We start from the raw sequence: 19,230 nt of genomic DNA on the forward strand, positions 1-19,230 counted from the left end.
TTCTCCTATGAGATTGTTCAAGTTTCCGAGGCGTGGAGAGCGATGAGATCCAGCAGGCTTGCCCACGGCAGGCTGCGGGAGGACTAGTAGAAAATACTGGTCAGTCCTTTGGTATAGTTTTGGAATCATGGCCAAAAACACACCCTGAAGTGTTTTTTGGTAGCCAAGTCCTTTGAGAGATGGACCTATTTCAAGGATGAGGAGCCACGAGTAGCCATGCCAGGACGGTAAGTTTAGCCACAAGGAAAAGAAAGCAACTTATGGAGCGTGGAGAGCAATTGACGAGGAGCACAGCAGCGGCCACGAGCAAGGAATTCCCCTGCAGGCACGACCCACAGCCTGCCCTGGGTGGGCCTGGATGGTGGCTGGTGTCCAGGGCCCACGCCCGACAGGCTCTGGTTAATACGAAGACAACCCCACGTGGGACGGATCCCACACTGTCTCTGACAAAGGCTTGCTGTGCGTGCGGAGGCACGTGGGGACCCCCACGTTCTCCCTTTCCCCTTCCCTACAGCTCCGTCTTTTCTGTGCTGCAGCTCAATCTGTTGCAGCATTTGATGTTGGGTTTTATTTCCATCTGAGGATTCCTCAAGGACTCCTCCGGCACACGTGTACAGACTGCCTGGCTGTGTCACCGAGATGTCTTTAACTTATTAAAAATTAAGTGACAAAATAATTTCCATTCCCATCTTGGCTTCGGAAATGATCAGTTTTGTAGAGCAAGTAATGGGGAGGGGGGGAAGCGTGTGGAGGGGGAGGAGATGAACCCTCGTGATTTCTGAAATAATTCTCGTGTTTTTAGGAAAAGAATAGATGAGGTTTCCTTCTTCTGATCCCTTTCTAAATGTCTCAGCAGCTACATTATTAGCTTTATTATTTTATCTTTTTTTTCCAAAAGTAACTTTTTGGATAACTTTTCTTTGTCTAACTTCTGTTTGTTTATTGCATGAGGCAGAATAAATGACAATAGGGTTAAAAGCTAGGCATGGAATTATTTTTAAATGATACCATCTTGTTTCCCTAGAGAAAGATTCTAATGGGGAGAAATCTTGGCGCTGTTCTTCCAAAGTTTATCACATCTGGGTCCCCATCATCTCAGCAGCACTTGAATTACAGGCTAGCAGGGGAAAGTGCAAAATGCGGATCTGACCACTACGCTTTGGATCCAGGCTCTGCACTAACTCCCTTGAGGAAAGCATTCCATCTGTTCTACACTTTAGTTTCTCTCTGTGTAATATGGGGGACATAGTAGCAGCTCTCATGAGGTCGTCAGGAGAAGCCCGTGACATTGTGCTTGATGAGCCTGGTCCAGTACCTTAATAACAGTTAGCTGCTCTCTGGAGACGTTTAACGTTTCTGACGTTAAACGTTCTGTCCACCCACTATGTTACAGAAATGCCCAGCTTCCTGCCACTCTTCTCAGAAGCACTTAGGCCTTGTTCAGGGATCCTACTAAGGTCAACTTGTAGCTTGCTCCCCTCCTCCATTTACCCCAAAGCATGCTGTGGGCCACAGTTCAGTCTTCCCGCTTTGTGAATCAGAAAATGTAAACTCCTGACAGCATGCAGAGGGGCGTGGTTTCAATGATTTGTAACAGCCAAGGAAGGTGGGTGCACGGACACGCCAAAAGGAATAGCATCTGTTACCGCTTTTCAAGACGATGGGCAACGGTTGGTACTAGACTTGGAGGGGACATGGCCACAAGTAGAGAGAGATGACACTACATTTTCAGCCAGCTGGGGGTGTGAGTCACTGGGAAAGAACCCGAAGGCACCAGCCAGGGTTCCGTGAAAACCCTGTGTATTGTTCTAGATCACCCAGCCTCAGAGGGAGGACAGCCGGTGTTACCCAAAGCCTGTTGCACAGAACAATACTTATACGGGTGCTAACAGGTAATTAAAACAATGACTCCAAAATGTATGAGGTCAGATCCAAGTGGGAAACAGTTTGAACAGCATGAAACAAGTTTCCCTCTTGTGGAAGCTTCTAGGGGCCTCTGACCCAACAACATCAGTTGGGACTCTCCAAATGGATGAAGACTGAAATACACTACACCGTTTAAAGACTTGTTTGACCTTGGCATCCTCTGTGGTTTGCTAAAGGCATTCTCCTGGCTTGGCAAAATGCAGAACACATCTCAGAACATGTAGGTAAAGAGGAAATATTTGGGGGGTAAAGTGGTCAGGGGATGGTGGTATGATTGCCAAAGGTGGTATGACCACTAGAAAAATCGGGCTTACGGCAAAAGGTAAGGGTGACAGGAACACGTGGAAGGCTCTCTGAGCTCATGGAAGACATCTTGGTGAGGAACAGAGCCTTCTGGAGATTCAGTGATACTTGTCGAATGCCTGAATTTTTTTGCCTCAGATTTGGGACACGAAGCCTTTTCTTTTCTCTTCTGCTAATCACAAATTGAGATAGCCTAGCTAGTTGGCAGCCCATTAATTCCAAATAGAAAAAGAAAATCCTGGCAGTGATGCTTTCAAAATGCTTCTGAAGGTTTCTAAGATGGGGATGTTTGGATGAATTTTCCAACCAGAGGGCTGGGCTGCATGAGCTCCCTGGACTTCCTACTAAGGTTCTGAGGAAAGTAGTCCAGACACCTAGGCTTTTAGCCAACTTCTCTAAACATGAAAAAGACACCTCTTCTACCACTGGAAACAAAAAATAGTGTGATCCTCCTTGACCAGAGTCAATTTGTCCTGATAAATAGCTACGTCTACACTAATGCAGTGCTGAGTGGTGGACAATTTATTCCTTAGTTTCCAGACACCTCGCAAGCAAGATTACTGTGTTAAAAGCTGCTCTCTTATTTTGAAATATATTTTGGGGCCAAGAGAATGGCATGTTAGTTTCATTTGTGAGACGTTTGAAGGCAGGTGCTCCCCACCTCTCTCCCCACCTCTCTCCTGAGCAGCACTTTTGCTGTCTCTATTTAGAAGATCAATCCCCAGTTCTGAGACCTGCTGCCGGATGGGTGCCTTTCGTGGAGTTATTAACCAACTTATGGGGAATCGTGGAAGGGCCTGACAAATGCAGCCATGACCAAGCCTTTCATCTTCTTGATGAGTCCACTCTGAATCTCCCAGAGAAGGCCCTGGGCCAGCGGGATGGGGGGGTCAGAGTGCAGGGCCGTGTCTCAGTGGCTCCTAACCTCATCTTTGGCACCCTTCCTGAAACCTGGCGTTAGTAAGAAAAGGTCCCCTAGGAGCTAGCTGCTTTTATGGCTTCAAAACCAGAGCTTCTGAGGAAGGGCCTAGTATGAAAAAAAAAAGGCAAATAAAGTCAGAATAAAGGAAAATAAACAGCTGGAGGGAAGGCACTGTCTTAGGTTTCTTATCTTAAAATTTTTATATTTCTCCTTTGACTTCCTCTGAGAGCTGTGAAGACATGTCAATCAAACTGACAGTATGTTGGAAGAGGAATCATATAAGGGAGAAGGCGGGAGAGCAGGGGGACACATGGAAAAGAAAAAAAAAAAAGACTCATGCCAAAGAAAATGAATTAGAGCAAAGATGCTTTGAAAACAACTGCCAGGTCAGATGGGTGTGATCAAAGGTTTACTGATGCTGTGTGGGGGGAAAAATCATTAAGAAAGGCCAGAACAAGACAGTCGATTCCAACCAGAGCCACAAATAAAACACATTCAAAGCAGTGCCATGGGGTAGCCTTTCTGTTACAGCCAGTGAAATAAAAAAAAAAAAAAACAAGCTGATGATGGTTGGAAACACCAACAACAGAACAAAAGGAGATACTGATGTGAAGGAAAACAGTGCTTCTTACCCAGTTCAGTTATCATTAGAATGTGTGTCCCACTGTTTTTTTCCTGATTGACAGATACCAAAGGCAACTTGCCAGGTTTAGCTAATTGGATACAGCATTTAAGGGTTGGGGAAAGGGAGTGGAGGAAAGTACAGAAAAAGACAAGAGTGAGGGACTAACAGAGGAAACATACTAAAGTAAAGGGACCCAGGACCAGGACCATAGACAGTTAGTATTTGTCTTGGAGGGTAGAGACCACTCAGCAGTTTTGCAAATTCACAGGTGGTAGCAGGGAGTGCCATGGCCAGGTGAAAAGTTGGATTCCATAGCCAACAATCGTGGCCCTAAAACCCCAACATTTTTTGGACCCAAGTGGCATTCACTGAAAATGGCCTTTGTCTGAGAAGTTCAACCAGGAGACATTAAATGGACGGTTCTAACACATTAGCCCAATCCATCTCGCCAGTTCTCAGAATGGGTTTGGCTTTGACCTGAGGCTTTGTACTTCATTGGAGGCTTCTGATTGGAGGAGCTGTCCAGAGTTGCTTCCAATGAAAATTACCAAGAGTCCATGGACTATGCCTTCCCTCCCTTCCTCCCAATCCCCTCATTTATGCCCCAATCTCAAATCCATTATCTCATGCCCCTTTGAAAACAGTGATGAGCGTGAAGTAAACTGTCTATTCATCTCAGAGGAAAGCTAGGATCAGTTTTCCTTTTGGTAATCCGATATATTTGTATTCATACCTCTCTCCAACCTCCCTCAAAACAAACCCCACTAGAGCCTACTGTGCTGAAGGAGCAAAAAAAAAAACAGGCCAACCTCCTCATATCCTACATGGTTGGAAGAGAGGACACAAAAAACCCACCCCAAGCTGCCATTCACCCCTACCTAGTTCAGTGATGATGGGGATGTTGACCCCAGTTGTGATGGACGGCTGGCGTAACATCCCGTGTACTGGGCTGTTATCTGGAGAGGATCTGTCCATTCCTGGAGGTGTGAACCCTGGTGGGAAGGAAAAAGAGAAGGGAGAAACATCAGAGATGTGGAATATTTGGAAATAATAATAGTTCCAAAAAAAAACAAAAAACTATCAAACAAACAAATGTAGCTTATGTATCCTTTACAGGTCAACAATTAGCACTCCGGGGACAAACTCTGATGAGTTGTTTCTTAGGACAAACTGGAGACCATGGTATGTAATTCTAACCCAATTTGATAGTGCCCTAACACCAGTCTCTATACCAATTATTGACCTCGTCTTGCTCACAGATTTTTGTTCCCCTCCCCCTCCAGGCAACACATGAGAATTATCCCTAAGTGCCTCCTTGAAGTTAGGAGGCCATGTGACATAGGAAGTGCTCTGGCCCACGAGGAGAAGCAGAACAATGCGTATCATCACTTCTGGTACAGGTATTTGATCTACCGCCTGTCCTCCCAGGCCATGGCAACTGTGGGAACGCGGGTTACCGTGGAGATGAAGGCTGGGAACAGCCCTGGATGGATGGTACCCCAGACCCACAAAGCATTCTAAGTGAATGAAAAAGCAATCTGTGTTGCTTTAACACATTGAGATTTGTGTTTGTTATTGTTGTTGTTGTTACCAAAGCATAACCTAACCTGTCCTGTTATCTGAAATGGATTGATTGCTTCTTCTCTTGCCAATGAGTAACTTAAGCCTGGGTTTTTGACACAGTTCAGGCCAAGGGGAAGTGGGAGGAAATCTGCTCTGGGGCTTTTCGGAACTGTTTCCTTTCTCTTTAAAAGAATCACATAGGAAGAGATTCTCTTTTAAGCCCCTGGACATTGTTTATATGGCTGTAGTGCTGGAACTGTGGCAGCCATCTCATAACTAGGACCGGCACCGCTGAGGACAAAATCGGCTTACTCATACTGGCTGAACTGAATGACAGACTGAATGACACAAAGCACTGTCCTTGAGTTTTTTAATTAACCAGCCCTAGAACCAAAACCAACTGAACACAGGATTTCTTACTACATGAAAATTGAAAAATATATAAATGAGATCATAATATATAAAAATGAGATTGTACATACATGTATTTTATATATAAAATGAAAAAATTATATACAATATGTATTACATATTATATATTATATATCATGTCATATATCATGTATTATATATACAATAATACATAATATATATGTATATATGTAATTTCTTACTGTAAAAAATCCTAAGGTGATGGTTTTATGCATATATCCACTATATATTATATAGTATATATATACACACAATTACGTATTTATATAATTGAATGGCTTTGAGTTGTTTTTCCCTGCAGCTGGACTCATCCTGCCTGCTGCATATGCCACCTGTTCACAGGGGACGCTTGAACTTCCCAGGGTGCCTCACACAGGTCTCATAATGTAGATGTGGGTACAGTCAATTGGAAAGCAGCCTACATGGTTTCTGATTTTTGCAGTTTGGGCTTCTTTGGGTCTCAGATCCAAATCCCATGTACATATTAGAATGAGCTTGGCCCAGCCATACATTCAAGTTTAGTGAGGATGAGAAAATCCTCCAGCTTGGCTGAATTTCTGCCTCTTTAAGGATGTGCATAGAGACATATAAACATGAGACATTTATGTACTTCTTACATTCTTTTGGTGAAAATTAACTTTACCAAGTGAAGCACATGGCAAATGGTACCATCAGCTCCGGGCTGGCTGTGAGGCCCAATCTGCTCCCCTACCTTAGAAGACAGGTAGACACATTTGCTTTGGTTTTTCTTCTTTGTCCTTGATGGGCAGCTATGTGGACTTATCAGTGAATTATGTCACTGGCTAAGTTTCCAAGGACAAAATTCCAAATAGATTGTGTGACCAGATTCTTTACTTACTCTCCAGTAATGTGACAAGTGGGGTTGAACCTGGCATGATGGTATGTGTTGAAGTTTTATGTATCAGGAATGAAATGACAGGTACTCAATAATTGCCTGTTGTTTTGGAGGTGCAAAATGCATGAAATGCCAGAAAAATATAAAAGGGTTTGCTTATTTTCTGCTCTTCTGTGTATAAATTTCATACTATAGAGTACCATATTTTCAGAAAGGAAAAACAAAGTGTTATTTACTTTTCTTTCCCTGGTTGCACTTAATTTTACTCTTTATATTGATAGACTGTGCACAGGGTCATTTAAAATGATAGTGCAGTGTCCATCTTTCTAAACTTTTGAATGTGTATTTTTCAGCCAACCACATAACCAAGAACATGCATTTTAAATGTTAGCTGTTTTCTTCCCCTAGAATAGTGAAGGGGAAAACTAAACTGTTTTCATCAGAAGTTTCATTCAACAGCCTGAAAAACTACAAGTGACAGCTGTGCAGATTCAGTGGAAGTGACGTTTTTGCATTTCTTCAACTTGACAAGCAAACACCTTAAATCGGTAATGCTATATGCATAATACATGGTCTGTATTTTGACATCCATCATCAAATGCTGACTTGAGAAAATACGGGTTTGTACATCAAGGAATAGCACCCATAAAACAGGGAGAAATGCAGGTCATATGGTATTAGCAGAACTGTATTTCACTCCCAGAACCCGCAACAAGCCAACGTGTCCTTTTATTTTATCTTATTTAAAAATTCCATTTTCAGCTGTGAAAAGACTCGATTCCTTTGCATGAAACCTTCCTTTAGAAATGACAGGCTTGCGTCGTAGGGCTCTTTCATTTTGCTTTCATATTCCATTTTCCCCTTCAGTCGCCAAGCCTGGTTCCATTAGCATCTGCAAACTGACAAACTATGGTGGGTGTCCAAAGACACCTCTCCATTAAAGGTCCTTCTCTCTCCTATGCATGACCCCAAGAACAGGGTGCTTTTGTTGGCAAGAAAACTTCAGCAATTATAATGTCTCTTTTTCTTTTGATATTTTTGTAGCCACACATTACTAAAAGCAAAAAGAAAGACAAAAGAAATAGACTTCATTTTTTTTCTCCCCTCCTGTAGAGTTGTGTTAGAGATGAAAGGAATTTGTTAGCATTGGTTGTTTTTGTTTTGTTTTGTTTTGTTTTCCTTAGAGGTCCTAATATGGAAAGACTGTGGTTGGAAATGGCAGGACTGACCTGGATTCCCTAAGTGACCTTGGAGTGAATAGAATTCAGGCACCTTCCATCTGAAGGGATGAGGCAATCTGGCCTTGGATGCCACTTGATGCCATCTATACCATTCGTCCCAGCAGCACTTGATAAAGGGACAGATCTAAATGGCGTCCAGGTTTCTGACTGTCTTGTTCCTCACCCCATTATTGTTTGCTGCAGTGGACACATTTTTGGTTGAACTTTAATTCTTTCTACACAAAACTGCACTCCAGTTCTGCATATGAAAGCCTGGGCACCTGGAATATACTCTATGGATCCTGAGCCACAACGAGAGAATAGTGAAACTGGAAAACACTCCCTTCATTAATTCAACTGACACTTGGGAAATTCATTTCAGAAATGACCACTTCTTTTTTGCCAGAAGAGATAACTAAAAATGTTGGTATTAGAAAGATGGCATGAAAAGTTCTCAATCAGAAAAAGTTTCATCATCTACAGCCCACGCTCTTACTGAGATGGATTGCTGATTCTTTAGATGTGTCCCTATTGGTCTCTGTTGAGCATGGACACGGGAGGCAAGTGTTGGGCTAAAAATGACTTCCAAAGAATACCTGATCTCCTGAAACTGAAAGCCCCTCCTCCCCACTCCAATCCTCAGGGGCAGATGTGATGGACTTACGTTATCTGCTTTAATCCTTTGGCATCAGGCAAAAATGGGCCCGACATTGCCTCCTGCCAAGCATGCTCACTCCATATACTGTATGAGAGCTTTAAGCAAGAGACTGGATTTTCTTTTTCTGTAAACTTCCCAGATGGTCTACAGAACACCTGGCCCATAGAGAAGAAACAGAGGAGACTAGTGAACAGCATGGGCTTTGAAGTCAGATGTCCTGGGTTCAGATTCTGACTCATCCAGTAATTTAAGCCATGTAACTGTGAGCATACTACAAACTTTCTCCAAGGCTCTTATTCTTTGTCTATGAACTGAAAGTATCACAGGGTAGTTGTGAAGATACAATCAAATTGTGTATTCAAAACAGTTAGTACAATGCCTGGTATGAAGCGAGTACTCAAAAATGTTGACTACCGATGTTGATACTTTACTAGCTACATGATAAGTTTTTTTACTTAGGGCCCAGCATCCATCACCACCTCTCCCTATGGATAAAGAACTGAGGTAGCTTTTGATAGATTTTCCTATAAGGAATTTTCACATAGAGAAAAATCATGGAAAATTAATAGGAAGGCAATGAGCAGGGTGGATATATTTTGGTAGAAATAATCAGATCAATCCAGTGATAAAAAAATACAACCCAAAATATTTAAGGAAATGGGATTTTAAATATGGACATAACTAAAACTTTCTTTAGGTATGTGGGAAAACTGGTAGCCGGTCTTCATGTATGAAAAGCTCTTAATTCGTACAGCAACTGTAGAATCTCTCTGGAGTCTTCTATTCTAGACCTAATCTCCCACTTCCCTTAGTTATTTAGGCGCATATACTTTCCTCTGTTATGTCTTGGGCTCCTAAAATGGTTTTCAGTACTCTCTACATTCTTTTGCAACATTTGTGTTCTTAACCATATGTGTTACTGTTGGGTTCAGGTGAACAAAATTAGTAGTGTCTGATGTTCTTTTCATGATATTGGTTGCTCCAGAGGCTGGCAGCACTCAGCCTCTGCCAGGGAAATTACTGGAAGATTACGTGACCTTTGGTTAAATTAGACAAGGGCATTTCAGTTAGGATGGCTTTGAATTAAAGAATTTAATACAAACACTTGGCCTGTTCCTAAGAAGTGCAAGGATATCAAGGAGATCACCAAGATTTCATTTTTTATTAATTGTCTTGGGTTCCTGCTGCAAGCATGCACACAGACTTAAAGGAACTGAACGGAAAGGTAAGGGCATTCTAGATATAGACCGATTAAGATAATTGAGAATGAAGGTGGGCTTAAAAAGAACTTCAAGACAAAAAATAGCCAATATTTATCAGAGGCTTACTATGTGCTAAATTCTGTTCATATAATAACTTTAGTTGTCAAAACCATCCTATGTAGATACTACTATTTTACAGATGAGGAAACTGAAGCACAGAGAAGGTAAGCAATTTGCTCCAGGGCATACATCTCGGGATTAGCAGATCTCAGATTAAAACCTAAGTAACTTGGCTCCAGAATCTCCTGTAAACCACAATGCCATATTGCTTCTTCTCATATGCCAGAGCTGTACTAAGGGATTTTTCATGGGCCCATCTTGTTTACTCGTCACAAAAGCCCTATGAGTATAGAGACTGTTCATATTCCCATTTGATAGATACGGAACATAAAATCCAGAGCAGTCAAGTAACTGTCTCCAGCATAGCCAGCTGATCGGTAGCAGATCTGAAAGCTGACGCCAGGCAATCTGACGTCAGAACCCACGGATAACATCACCCCATGCCACCTTCCCACTGTGTATGATGGTCTCTCCTTCTCTTGTGCTGACACTGGCAAGCAAGCTGGAGGCCAGAGCCTGTCTGAGTCTTTCATTGTTTTCACTTTTAAACAATAGCAGACAACAACGGGAACCCAAAGCTTAACTTGCTTTGGTCTGGTAGCACGCACAACTCAGTACATATAATAAATGCTTTATTACAGTACTTTTCCATGGAGGGAAACACAAAGTACTTTCTAAATCTTCCCAAGCCTTTCCTGGGAGAGAGGGAGGTAGAAATTCCTATCAATCATGTCCCCTGGAAGAGATGGAGAAATGAAGGTAAGTGTCTCCCCCACCCCCATAGAGTTAACATAAAGGAATTGGTTCAAATGGTTGGCCAAATCATCTTTTATTGTGTGCATATAAATGACGGTTAGAAATCCATATGCTACGTTAAACTAGGGAAATAAATTAGGCCGAATCATCTAGGTTTGCTGAGACAGGTACTCAATATGAAGTTGTAAAAGGGAAAGATCACCGTTAAAAATGATCCATAAAGACATGTTAAAATCAAGAGAAACATCTCATATTACATCATCTATGAGATGAATTAAATTTCCTGTTAATGCCAGGAAGAAAAAAAAATCCCAAAGCCAAATGTCAGATGAAGTGAAGATCAATAAAAATATTTTGATAAGTAAATGCAACAATGCTATTTAACACGATTGGCAACCGTTGAAACATAAATTATCCAAATTTCCCATTGCTGCTTATGGGAAAATTATGCAGATTAGAACTTGATTAGGCTTATATCATGAGACTCAATTTGGACTTTTAATCTATTAAGCTCCAATAAATGAGGCATTTGAATAGCTCCCCTGAGCAAGTACAGTAATAGCCACAGCAGTCATTCTGCACTATGTATTCCAACAAATTCCTCAGCAGCTGAAGTAAAGAAAATTCCATGTACACAAGCGCAATTGCTTTCTAACTTGTGTGTATGTGTGTGTGTGGGGGGGAGGGCTGGGGATCCACGTGCACAGGCTTCGTTTGGGAAAGATTTTTGAAAAATCTGGCCAAGGGAAAAACCTCAATTGAACCTTGTAATATTTTTTCATAGTCATTTTCAGTGGCTTTCCATAAATTTGGAGTCATGAAGGCCAGGCAGCTGACCTGTGTTGACTCAATAAAATACGATTATTTACCAAGGAAGCGGCTTCCCCTGACACGGCCCATAGGCCTCTTTACACTGTCAGGAACCTCCACCGGGGTGACAGAGGTCAGTGTGAGGGAGGGAGGAAAGGAGGGGGAACTCCCCTGCCAGTTTCAGCTGTGTTATCTGCTTTATTCCAAATAACTCATGTGCTTCGAGCTGATAACTGTCCCCTATCCAGAGCCTTAGGACAGAGTTTTGAAATTGTATAAATAGACAATTCTGAGAAACCTAAACTACACCACTGGGTCTCCTTGGCCTCTTTACCGATCATTCTATGTTAGAGATACCAGAGATTTTGAAATCCTCGAATCAATCCCTCTAGTTTGGAGATGAAGAAACTGAGGCTCAGAGAAGAAAAATTATTGGATCCAAAGTCACGGAACCAGTTGGTGGCAGAGCCAGGGTAGTTGATATCTGTTACCTGTTCCCCTTCTATTCCTTCTCCACCTGAGAAACCCATTCCACAGCGTTGGGGCGGGGGTATAGGGGGCAGGAGTGGGGCATGACAGCCCTGTCCCTATCCTGGCCACAGGACGGCAACATGAAGCCAGACTGCGTGACTTCACAGAGTCAGCAGGATGGTCTCCATCATTCTGGCCACATGATTGGTTTAGAGATGGGCCTGTCCCCCGAACTGGGGCCAATCCGTGTTCTCCCCAGAGCCTTATGTAAAAGATGCAAAAGATGCTGTGGGTGCAAAGCCAGAAGGATGTGAGTAAGGGGCTGCTGGTGACCATTTCGCCCGCCAGGAGTAGGTGAATCGAGGGGTGAAGCGAACGACACTGAGCTCCGACATCCTTCAAGCTCCTGGGCCCAAATGTGCCTGCAAACACAGGCACCCAGGCGGATGACTCCCTTTTTACTTAAGCCTCTTCAAGGTGGATTTCTGTCTCTTACAACCAAAATGCCCCAAATACTACAGTAACTGAGAAAAATCTCCCTTCTTTTCTTGGTGAAATGGCTCCTGCATGTCTGATTTTCTACTGAAATAAGTGACTGTATCTATTTGAGGTGTGTTGTTCACTTCCGGTGACCAGGGGCCAGACGTGGGCCAATACTCCACCCCTCCATTTCTTCTATTTACAGTCAGTAACACTGACATTTTTAACAATCCTGTTTTCTAGAGACTGTATTTGAGGAGTGCCTTGGGAAGCTGGCTCTAACCCCTGAGTCAAAGACCTCATCTCTTTTTAGAGTTTGCATTTGTATCTGAACTAAACCAACCAACCAAAGTTCTCCATAGCTACTTGCCCAGTCCCTTCCCTAAGATACATTCAGCACTTGGACAAATCTCACACACATGAAACAAACACATCTGCAAGGGTTGTCTCTCCAAGTAGGCAGTTTCTTTCTTTAAAGTAAGCTTAAAGACCGTACTGTTTCTGTCTCTCAGAGAGGTTGGTGGAAGGGTAGGGAGGAAGGGAGGAAAGGAGGCAGGGGGAGGGAGGAGAGGCGGCGGGTGGAGGAAAGAACAAAGCTAGTCACAATTTAAACACAACTAAGACTACAGATTTGGAAAGCAACCTAATTTCACCTGGTCTAATGTCTTCATTTGCCTAAGAGCTCATGGTGTCCTCGCCAAATTTCTACCGCTCAATTGCTTTTTACCCCCTCCTAATTCATCTTACAACTTAAAAATAAGACATACTTTAGCGATATGAATCTAATGACAAAAGTTTACATGCCCTTTGGCCTAATCAATTTCAGTTTAAAAATATGTGCACAGCTATAGTTTCCTTATTTTAAAAATCTGGTTACAATGTTCTTCATTTGTAGTTATTATATAACGATGTTAAATTGAAAACAACTTAAAATGGATCCAAGACCTAAATACAAGACCTGAAACAATAACATACATAGAAGAAAACATAGCTACTAACCTTATAGACCATGGTCTTAGAGAGAATTTTATGAATTGACCTCAAAGGAAAGGGAAGTAAAAGCAAAAATAAATGAATGGGACTAGATCAAACTAAATAGCTTCTGCATAGCAAAAGAAACTGTCAACAAAACAGAAAGGCAACCAATCAAATGAGAGAAGATATTTGCAAACAACACCTCTGATAAGGGGTTATTATCCAAAATATACAAAGAACTTATACAATTAAACAACAAAATAAGATCCAATTAAAAAATGGGCAGAGGACCTGAACAGGCACTTCTCCCAAGAAGACATACAAACAGCCAAAGATACATGAAAAGATATTCAACTTCACTAGCTATTAGGGAAATGCAAATCAAAACCACAATGAGCTACCACCTCACACCTGTTAGAATGGCTATTATCATCAAGACAAATAATAACAAGTGTTGGAGAGGCTGTGGAGAGAAAGGAACCCTCATACATTACTGGTGGGAATGGAAAACAGTATGGAGGTTCCTCAAAAAATTTAGACGAGAATTATCATACAACCCTACAATCTCTCTTCTGGGTATCTATCTGAAAAATTTGGAAACATCTATCCATAAAGATATATGGACCCCTATGTTCATTGCAACATTATTCGTGGTGGCCAAGACATGGAAACAACCGAAGTGTCCTTCGATAGATGACTGGATAAGGAAGATGTGCTATGTATATACTATGCAATATTACTTGGCCATGAGAAAAGATGAAATACTGCCATTTGTGATCAAATACAGTATTTGGATCTTGAGAATATCGTGCTAAGAGAAAGAAGTCAGATGGGAATATCAAGAACCATGATCACTCTTATGTGGGATGTAAAATTGAAAACAACAAACAAAACAAACAAAAACTCATAGACACAGCCAACAGTATGGTGGCTACCAGAGGGAAAGGAGGGGGAGGCAGAAAAGGGTAAAATATATCGTGATGGAAAGAGATTTGATTTGGGGTGGTGAACACACAAGGCAATACACAGATGATGTATTATAGAGCTGTTCATTGAAACCTATATAATTTTATTAACCAATGTCACCCCAACAAATTTCATAACTTTTTTTTTAAAGTCACACACACATAAAAACAACATGAATGTTCAGTTTTAGGAAACTGATTGTTAAGTATACATCCACTTAAAAAAAAATGCAGAAAAGCATTTAATGACATGGAAAAACGGCCATGATTAAATATTTGTGGACAGACACAGATCATATACTCACATGTACAATCCAGTTTTGAGGGTGAAAGTATGTGTATCTACAAAAACAAACTAATACGTCAACTTTCTTATGCCTGAGTGGTAAAATTACAGGGAATGCGTATTTTCTTCTTTTGGCTTTTATGTAGTTGCTAAATGTTCTAAAACTGAATGTGTTTTCTTTGTGCAATAAGAAAAAAACTTACCAAAATTATAAGCTAGTAAAAGAAAAAACCTGAAACTTTGAAACCTTGTGTGATCTTTATGGGCTGAGAGAACCTGGTTGACATGGTGGATGGACTCATTTGTTGAGCAGTAAGGATCCTAGAGGTCAATTTGAGAACCCACTTTCGAAATTGGGGAAACTGAGGTTCTAGTATGGAAGGGACCAGTTGAAGATTACAGACTAAGGGGCTTTAGAAGAATAGAACCATAAAAGAGTTTTCAGGGTTCCCAGTTCCCTGCTATTTCAACTCCCTACCATTTATCAGAGCCACTGGATCTCAGAACAAAGCGTGCTGAGTACTCCTGTCACTCTACAGAGCTCATGGAAACCCAGAGTGCTCCATGCACATAGTTGAGGGGAGGAACAGTCAGAGCTGGATTCCAGCACAGAACAGGGGCACTTGCTGATTTTCATCCCTGCTTCCACCAAGCCTTACCCACTTCAGAAATTCTGTTCCTTCTCTCCCAGCCCAGCTTCTGTCCCTCCCTCACCTCCTCCAGGAAGACTGCCTTAACTAACTTCTCTCCCCCCATTTAGTTACTTCCTGAAGATATCTTCCTCTGTACTTTTCCATTCCGTTATTCACTATCTTAAACTGTACAAATTACTACTAATTATGTAGTAATTATTAGATGCCAATGTTCTATGTTTTTAAAGCATCTTTAATGTTCACTTTTTAAAAAAAATCTTCATCTCTATTGGATTCTTCATTTCAATATGGCATGGAGTATGTGTGCCTTTTCTTTTTTATTCTTATTATTAACTCGTAATTCCTGTTCTGGACCCTCCCTCTTTGCTGCCACCACAAAAGGACAAAGGCTGTTTGGCCACTAATATAGGATCTCCTCTTTCATGCTGGATCATGTTTCCAGTAAACTAGAGGCATACTATGCCAGGGACAAGGTAGACATATACAATGCAAGACAGTGATATGAAGTGGATACTAATAAAACACACAGAAACCTCCCTCGTGCTGCCAAGACTATATACCATTTCGTTTCCATTACATCAATTTTTTTCTCCCCCTTTTGTGAGCATTAATCAAAGAAATGCAAAGAGCTCATTAAAGTGATAGATTGACTGAAAATGTAACCACCTTTACATTATAAACAGTTTCTTTATGTTCTCAGTGCCATGGGCTTTGTTTTTCAGCATTTGTCATGTAGTTCAAATGTCCTTTTACATCTAAAACACCAAATGCCAAATGGGCCCCAGTTGTTTGGTTTAGTATGAATCAATAGCCGATGTAGCAAAAACCAGAGCTACGAAATCATAAGCAAACTAAAACATCCATATCTTAGGCGCAGAGAAAATTAAGTAGCTGTAAAGGATGGATTTGCCAAGTGAGCCAAGGCACTGCCATGCAATTCAGAAAAAACAGAATCTCATCACCGACAACATTCAGCCAGCTGTCTCTGAAAGGTTCTAGAGACAGAACGCCTGGCCCAACGTAGCAGCCGAAGCTCCAAACATTTGATAGCCCTTTAAAAGAAAGCACTGTAATTTTTTTCTTTTAAGTTCTAAAGGCTCTCCTGCATACATCTTTCTGCTGGCAGATGACTATATAATTGGGAACTTGGATCCTGGGGGTCAGGCATATTCTTTCTCTCTCTCTCTCTCTCTCTCTCTCTCTCTCTCTCTCTCTCTCTGTCACACACACACACACACACACACACACCCCTCCATTAAAAAAGAGGTTGATTGGTACTAGTTTTATTTTGAGCAACTCTATTTATACCATGATCGATAATATCCTTGGACCATAACCTGAAATGAGCCAGAATGTCGTGGGTAAAAACGTGAATTCTGTAGCGAGACTGCATTATTTGGAGTGCTGCTTCATTCAATTTCTAGTTTTATGATCTGGGACAATTTACTTACATTCTGTATCTTGATCTCCTCATCTGTAAAATGGAAGATTAATAGGTTACCGTGTTACACAGTATGAATATGTTACACGATATGAAGATTAAATGAGTTAAATAATACAAGTAAACTGCCTACAACAGTGCCTGGCACAGAGTAAGCACTTTAAAGGTACTAACTTACTATTTACGACGACGACGATGATAATGATGTCAGCAATAGACAGGTAATGATGACAGAGAAATGGACAGAGAATCAAAAGACATGGCTTTTAGCCCCAACTACCTGTCAGAACTTAAAGGGATTCAATGTTTTGTCCAAGCTTGGTTTTCTCATCTGTAAAATTGAGGCAGACAAGGCAATGCCCCAATCCCTTCTGGCTCTGGAAGAACCTATCATCCCAATTCTAGGGCATCGTATATAATATTGGAACCACGAGAACTCTGGGTTTAATCACTCAATATTCAGGAAGGACTGCAGTCATCCATTTTTTTTTTTTAAAGGAAATGAAGAACAAGCCCTCTTTTCCAGTATCCTGACACATAGTCTCTATCAACAAACACACTGATATACACATGCAAGAGACATATCCTAAATGCACTGCCGCCTGACAACCATGTAGCTTGCATATCACAACTCAGGGCATCATGATATCACACCCTTCTCAGGAGGAGCCCGTAAGTCATGATCCAGGAGCCCTGCATCCATTCTACTCACTAACACACAATCTGGGTTCATCTCCTGCTCTGTGATCACAGTCATGGCGACTGCCCTGGTCCTCAGTTTCTTCATCTATAAAATGGGGATGATTCTAAGGTCCCTTTCAGTTCAGAAGTTATCTCTTTCATGACCCCAAATTGTAAAAGTAACCTGATAGAGAATAAACCAGCATGGAGAATCAAGAGGGTCTCTATCCAGAGGCCCTCCCAAGCTCTCGTGTAGATTCCGCCTTTCAATTCAATTCTGTATCTTTGCCCAGAGAAAGAAATTTCAGTGCCAAAACAAATGAGAAGGATGTGCTTCCTTCAAAGTTGCTATAATGGATGAAAAGACCATAAATAACCATTTATTAAACAAACAGTAAGGGCTCAAGGAAGAGAAACCACCACAATTAGGCCCCTGGGGCCTGCAGGCACGATACGTAACAGTGGGCCTCTCTCAGAATCCTGGCAATATGTTACTAGTTGTTCCATTTTCTTGAAGTTATCTTCATAATCAAGATGCTACCCCAGCCATTGTGGGCTTTAGAACTATTTTTAATTTTAATTTAAAGAGCAATTAAAGACAGACAATGGATATGTGGGATAATAAAGTAAGTGATTAGCAGCATGCAAATGACAGAGGCTTAATGATAATACGGTTCTAGTCTCCAAAGCGCTTGTGGAGAGAAGGCTCTTTCTACATGTGGTTGTTCAGCTAATGTGTCTCAACCCACAATTACAACATTGCTGACACCATTAACCAGTGAAACAACACCACTTCGAGAAATCCTTGTTGTCTCATTAAAATGGAAAGGGTCAGGTAATTTACCAGCGCTGTGTGTCTAGTTTTGTGGTGGTAATTAGCAAACTTTACACAGCATGGACTCCTGCTGGGAGCTGGAGAAACTTTGTGAAATATGAAAGAGGAAAGTCTTTATATTGAAAAGAGGTGCAGCAATATTCTCCCTGTCATTCCCATGCATTTGGGAAAATGAAAGAAATGGTCAGAAGTCTTTATTTTGGGGAGAAACCTACCGAATGCATTGGGAAATCCCTGTCCAAATCAATCGCCCCCAATTCAGGCTGAATCCTGGCAAACAGGGTCTGTGTCCCTATTTACAAAAGGGGGTGGGGTGGGAAGGACAGGAAAATTACAAACCACATCTTTATTGTTCTTAACTTATGTTTCTTTTGAATTAATCTCCTTGAAATAGAGGAAAGGGGCTATAAAAGGTTTTCTTTTTTGGAACGCTTTATGATTTAAATAAGCACCAGAATTGTTTATTCAAAAAGTTATTTATATATATTTTTAAATGTAGAGATTGAGGAAATATATCCCAGAGCCCTGCTTCCTGTCTCCCTGCTTCCTAATGAAAGCCTCTACAGACATTGGAACTGAGACCCCACCCGAAACCCCAGCCAACACTTAGTGTGTTGTCAGGAAGCAGAATGGTATCTTATTCTTTAAATGGAACTTTTGGAACATAAAACACATTCCAATAAATGTGAACAGAAAATTATGAATTCATTAAACTACTTTGGTATCTTGCGCTATATATAATATTTATATTCCGACTACTGTAAAATATGCTTTAATATCTTTAGGCAACTATAAGGACTTAAATATTTATAAAATGGCTAAAGATGAAATATGGCCCTCTTATTCCTACATACAGATGATGTAAGGCTTGCAATCAAAGACAATAACACTCTCCGCCCATTTGTCATCTTAAAGGAGCCGATCAAACGAGCCATCCCTCGTGTGCCATCGACATAAGAGTTGTTGCCGACACAGGCAACTCCAGAGGACTTTGCGCCTTAAAAACTACCTAGAGTGCTATACTTCACAGAAAACAGGGCTTTCTGAAAA

The 19,230-nt window shown here is 41.3% G+C and overlaps 1 protein-coding gene across 28 annotated transcripts in view; it reads right to left on the minus strand.

Annotated features, from left to right (window-relative positions):
• The window catches only part of KCNMA1 (potassium calcium-activated channel subfamily M alpha 1), a 708,733-nt gene that overhangs the window by 36,232 nt on the left and 653,271 nt on the right, over nucleotides 1-19,230 (minus strand). For 15 of the 28 annotated variants that reach the window (XM_033130157.1, XM_033130156.1, XM_033130148.1 and 12 more), the window contains one exon: nucleotides 4,655-4,768. In XM_033130157.1, the coding sequence (XP_032986048.1) occupies nucleotides 4,655-4,768 (114 nt within the window). Of the gene's footprint in view, nucleotides 1-3,783; nucleotides 3,865-4,654; nucleotides 4,769-19,230 lie in introns of all 28 variants that reach the window. The other 13 variants (XM_033130127.1, XM_033130150.1, XM_033130149.1 and 10 more) reach the window with 1 other exon arrangement.

The sequence above is a fragment of the Rhinolophus ferrumequinum genome, chromosome 16 (assembly GCF_004115265.2).
Source record: "Rhinolophus ferrumequinum isolate MPI-CBG mRhiFer1 chromosome 16, mRhiFer1_v1.p, whole genome shotgun sequence".
Lineage (NCBI taxonomy): Eukaryota > Metazoa > Chordata > Mammalia > Chiroptera > Rhinolophidae > Rhinolophus > Rhinolophus ferrumequinum.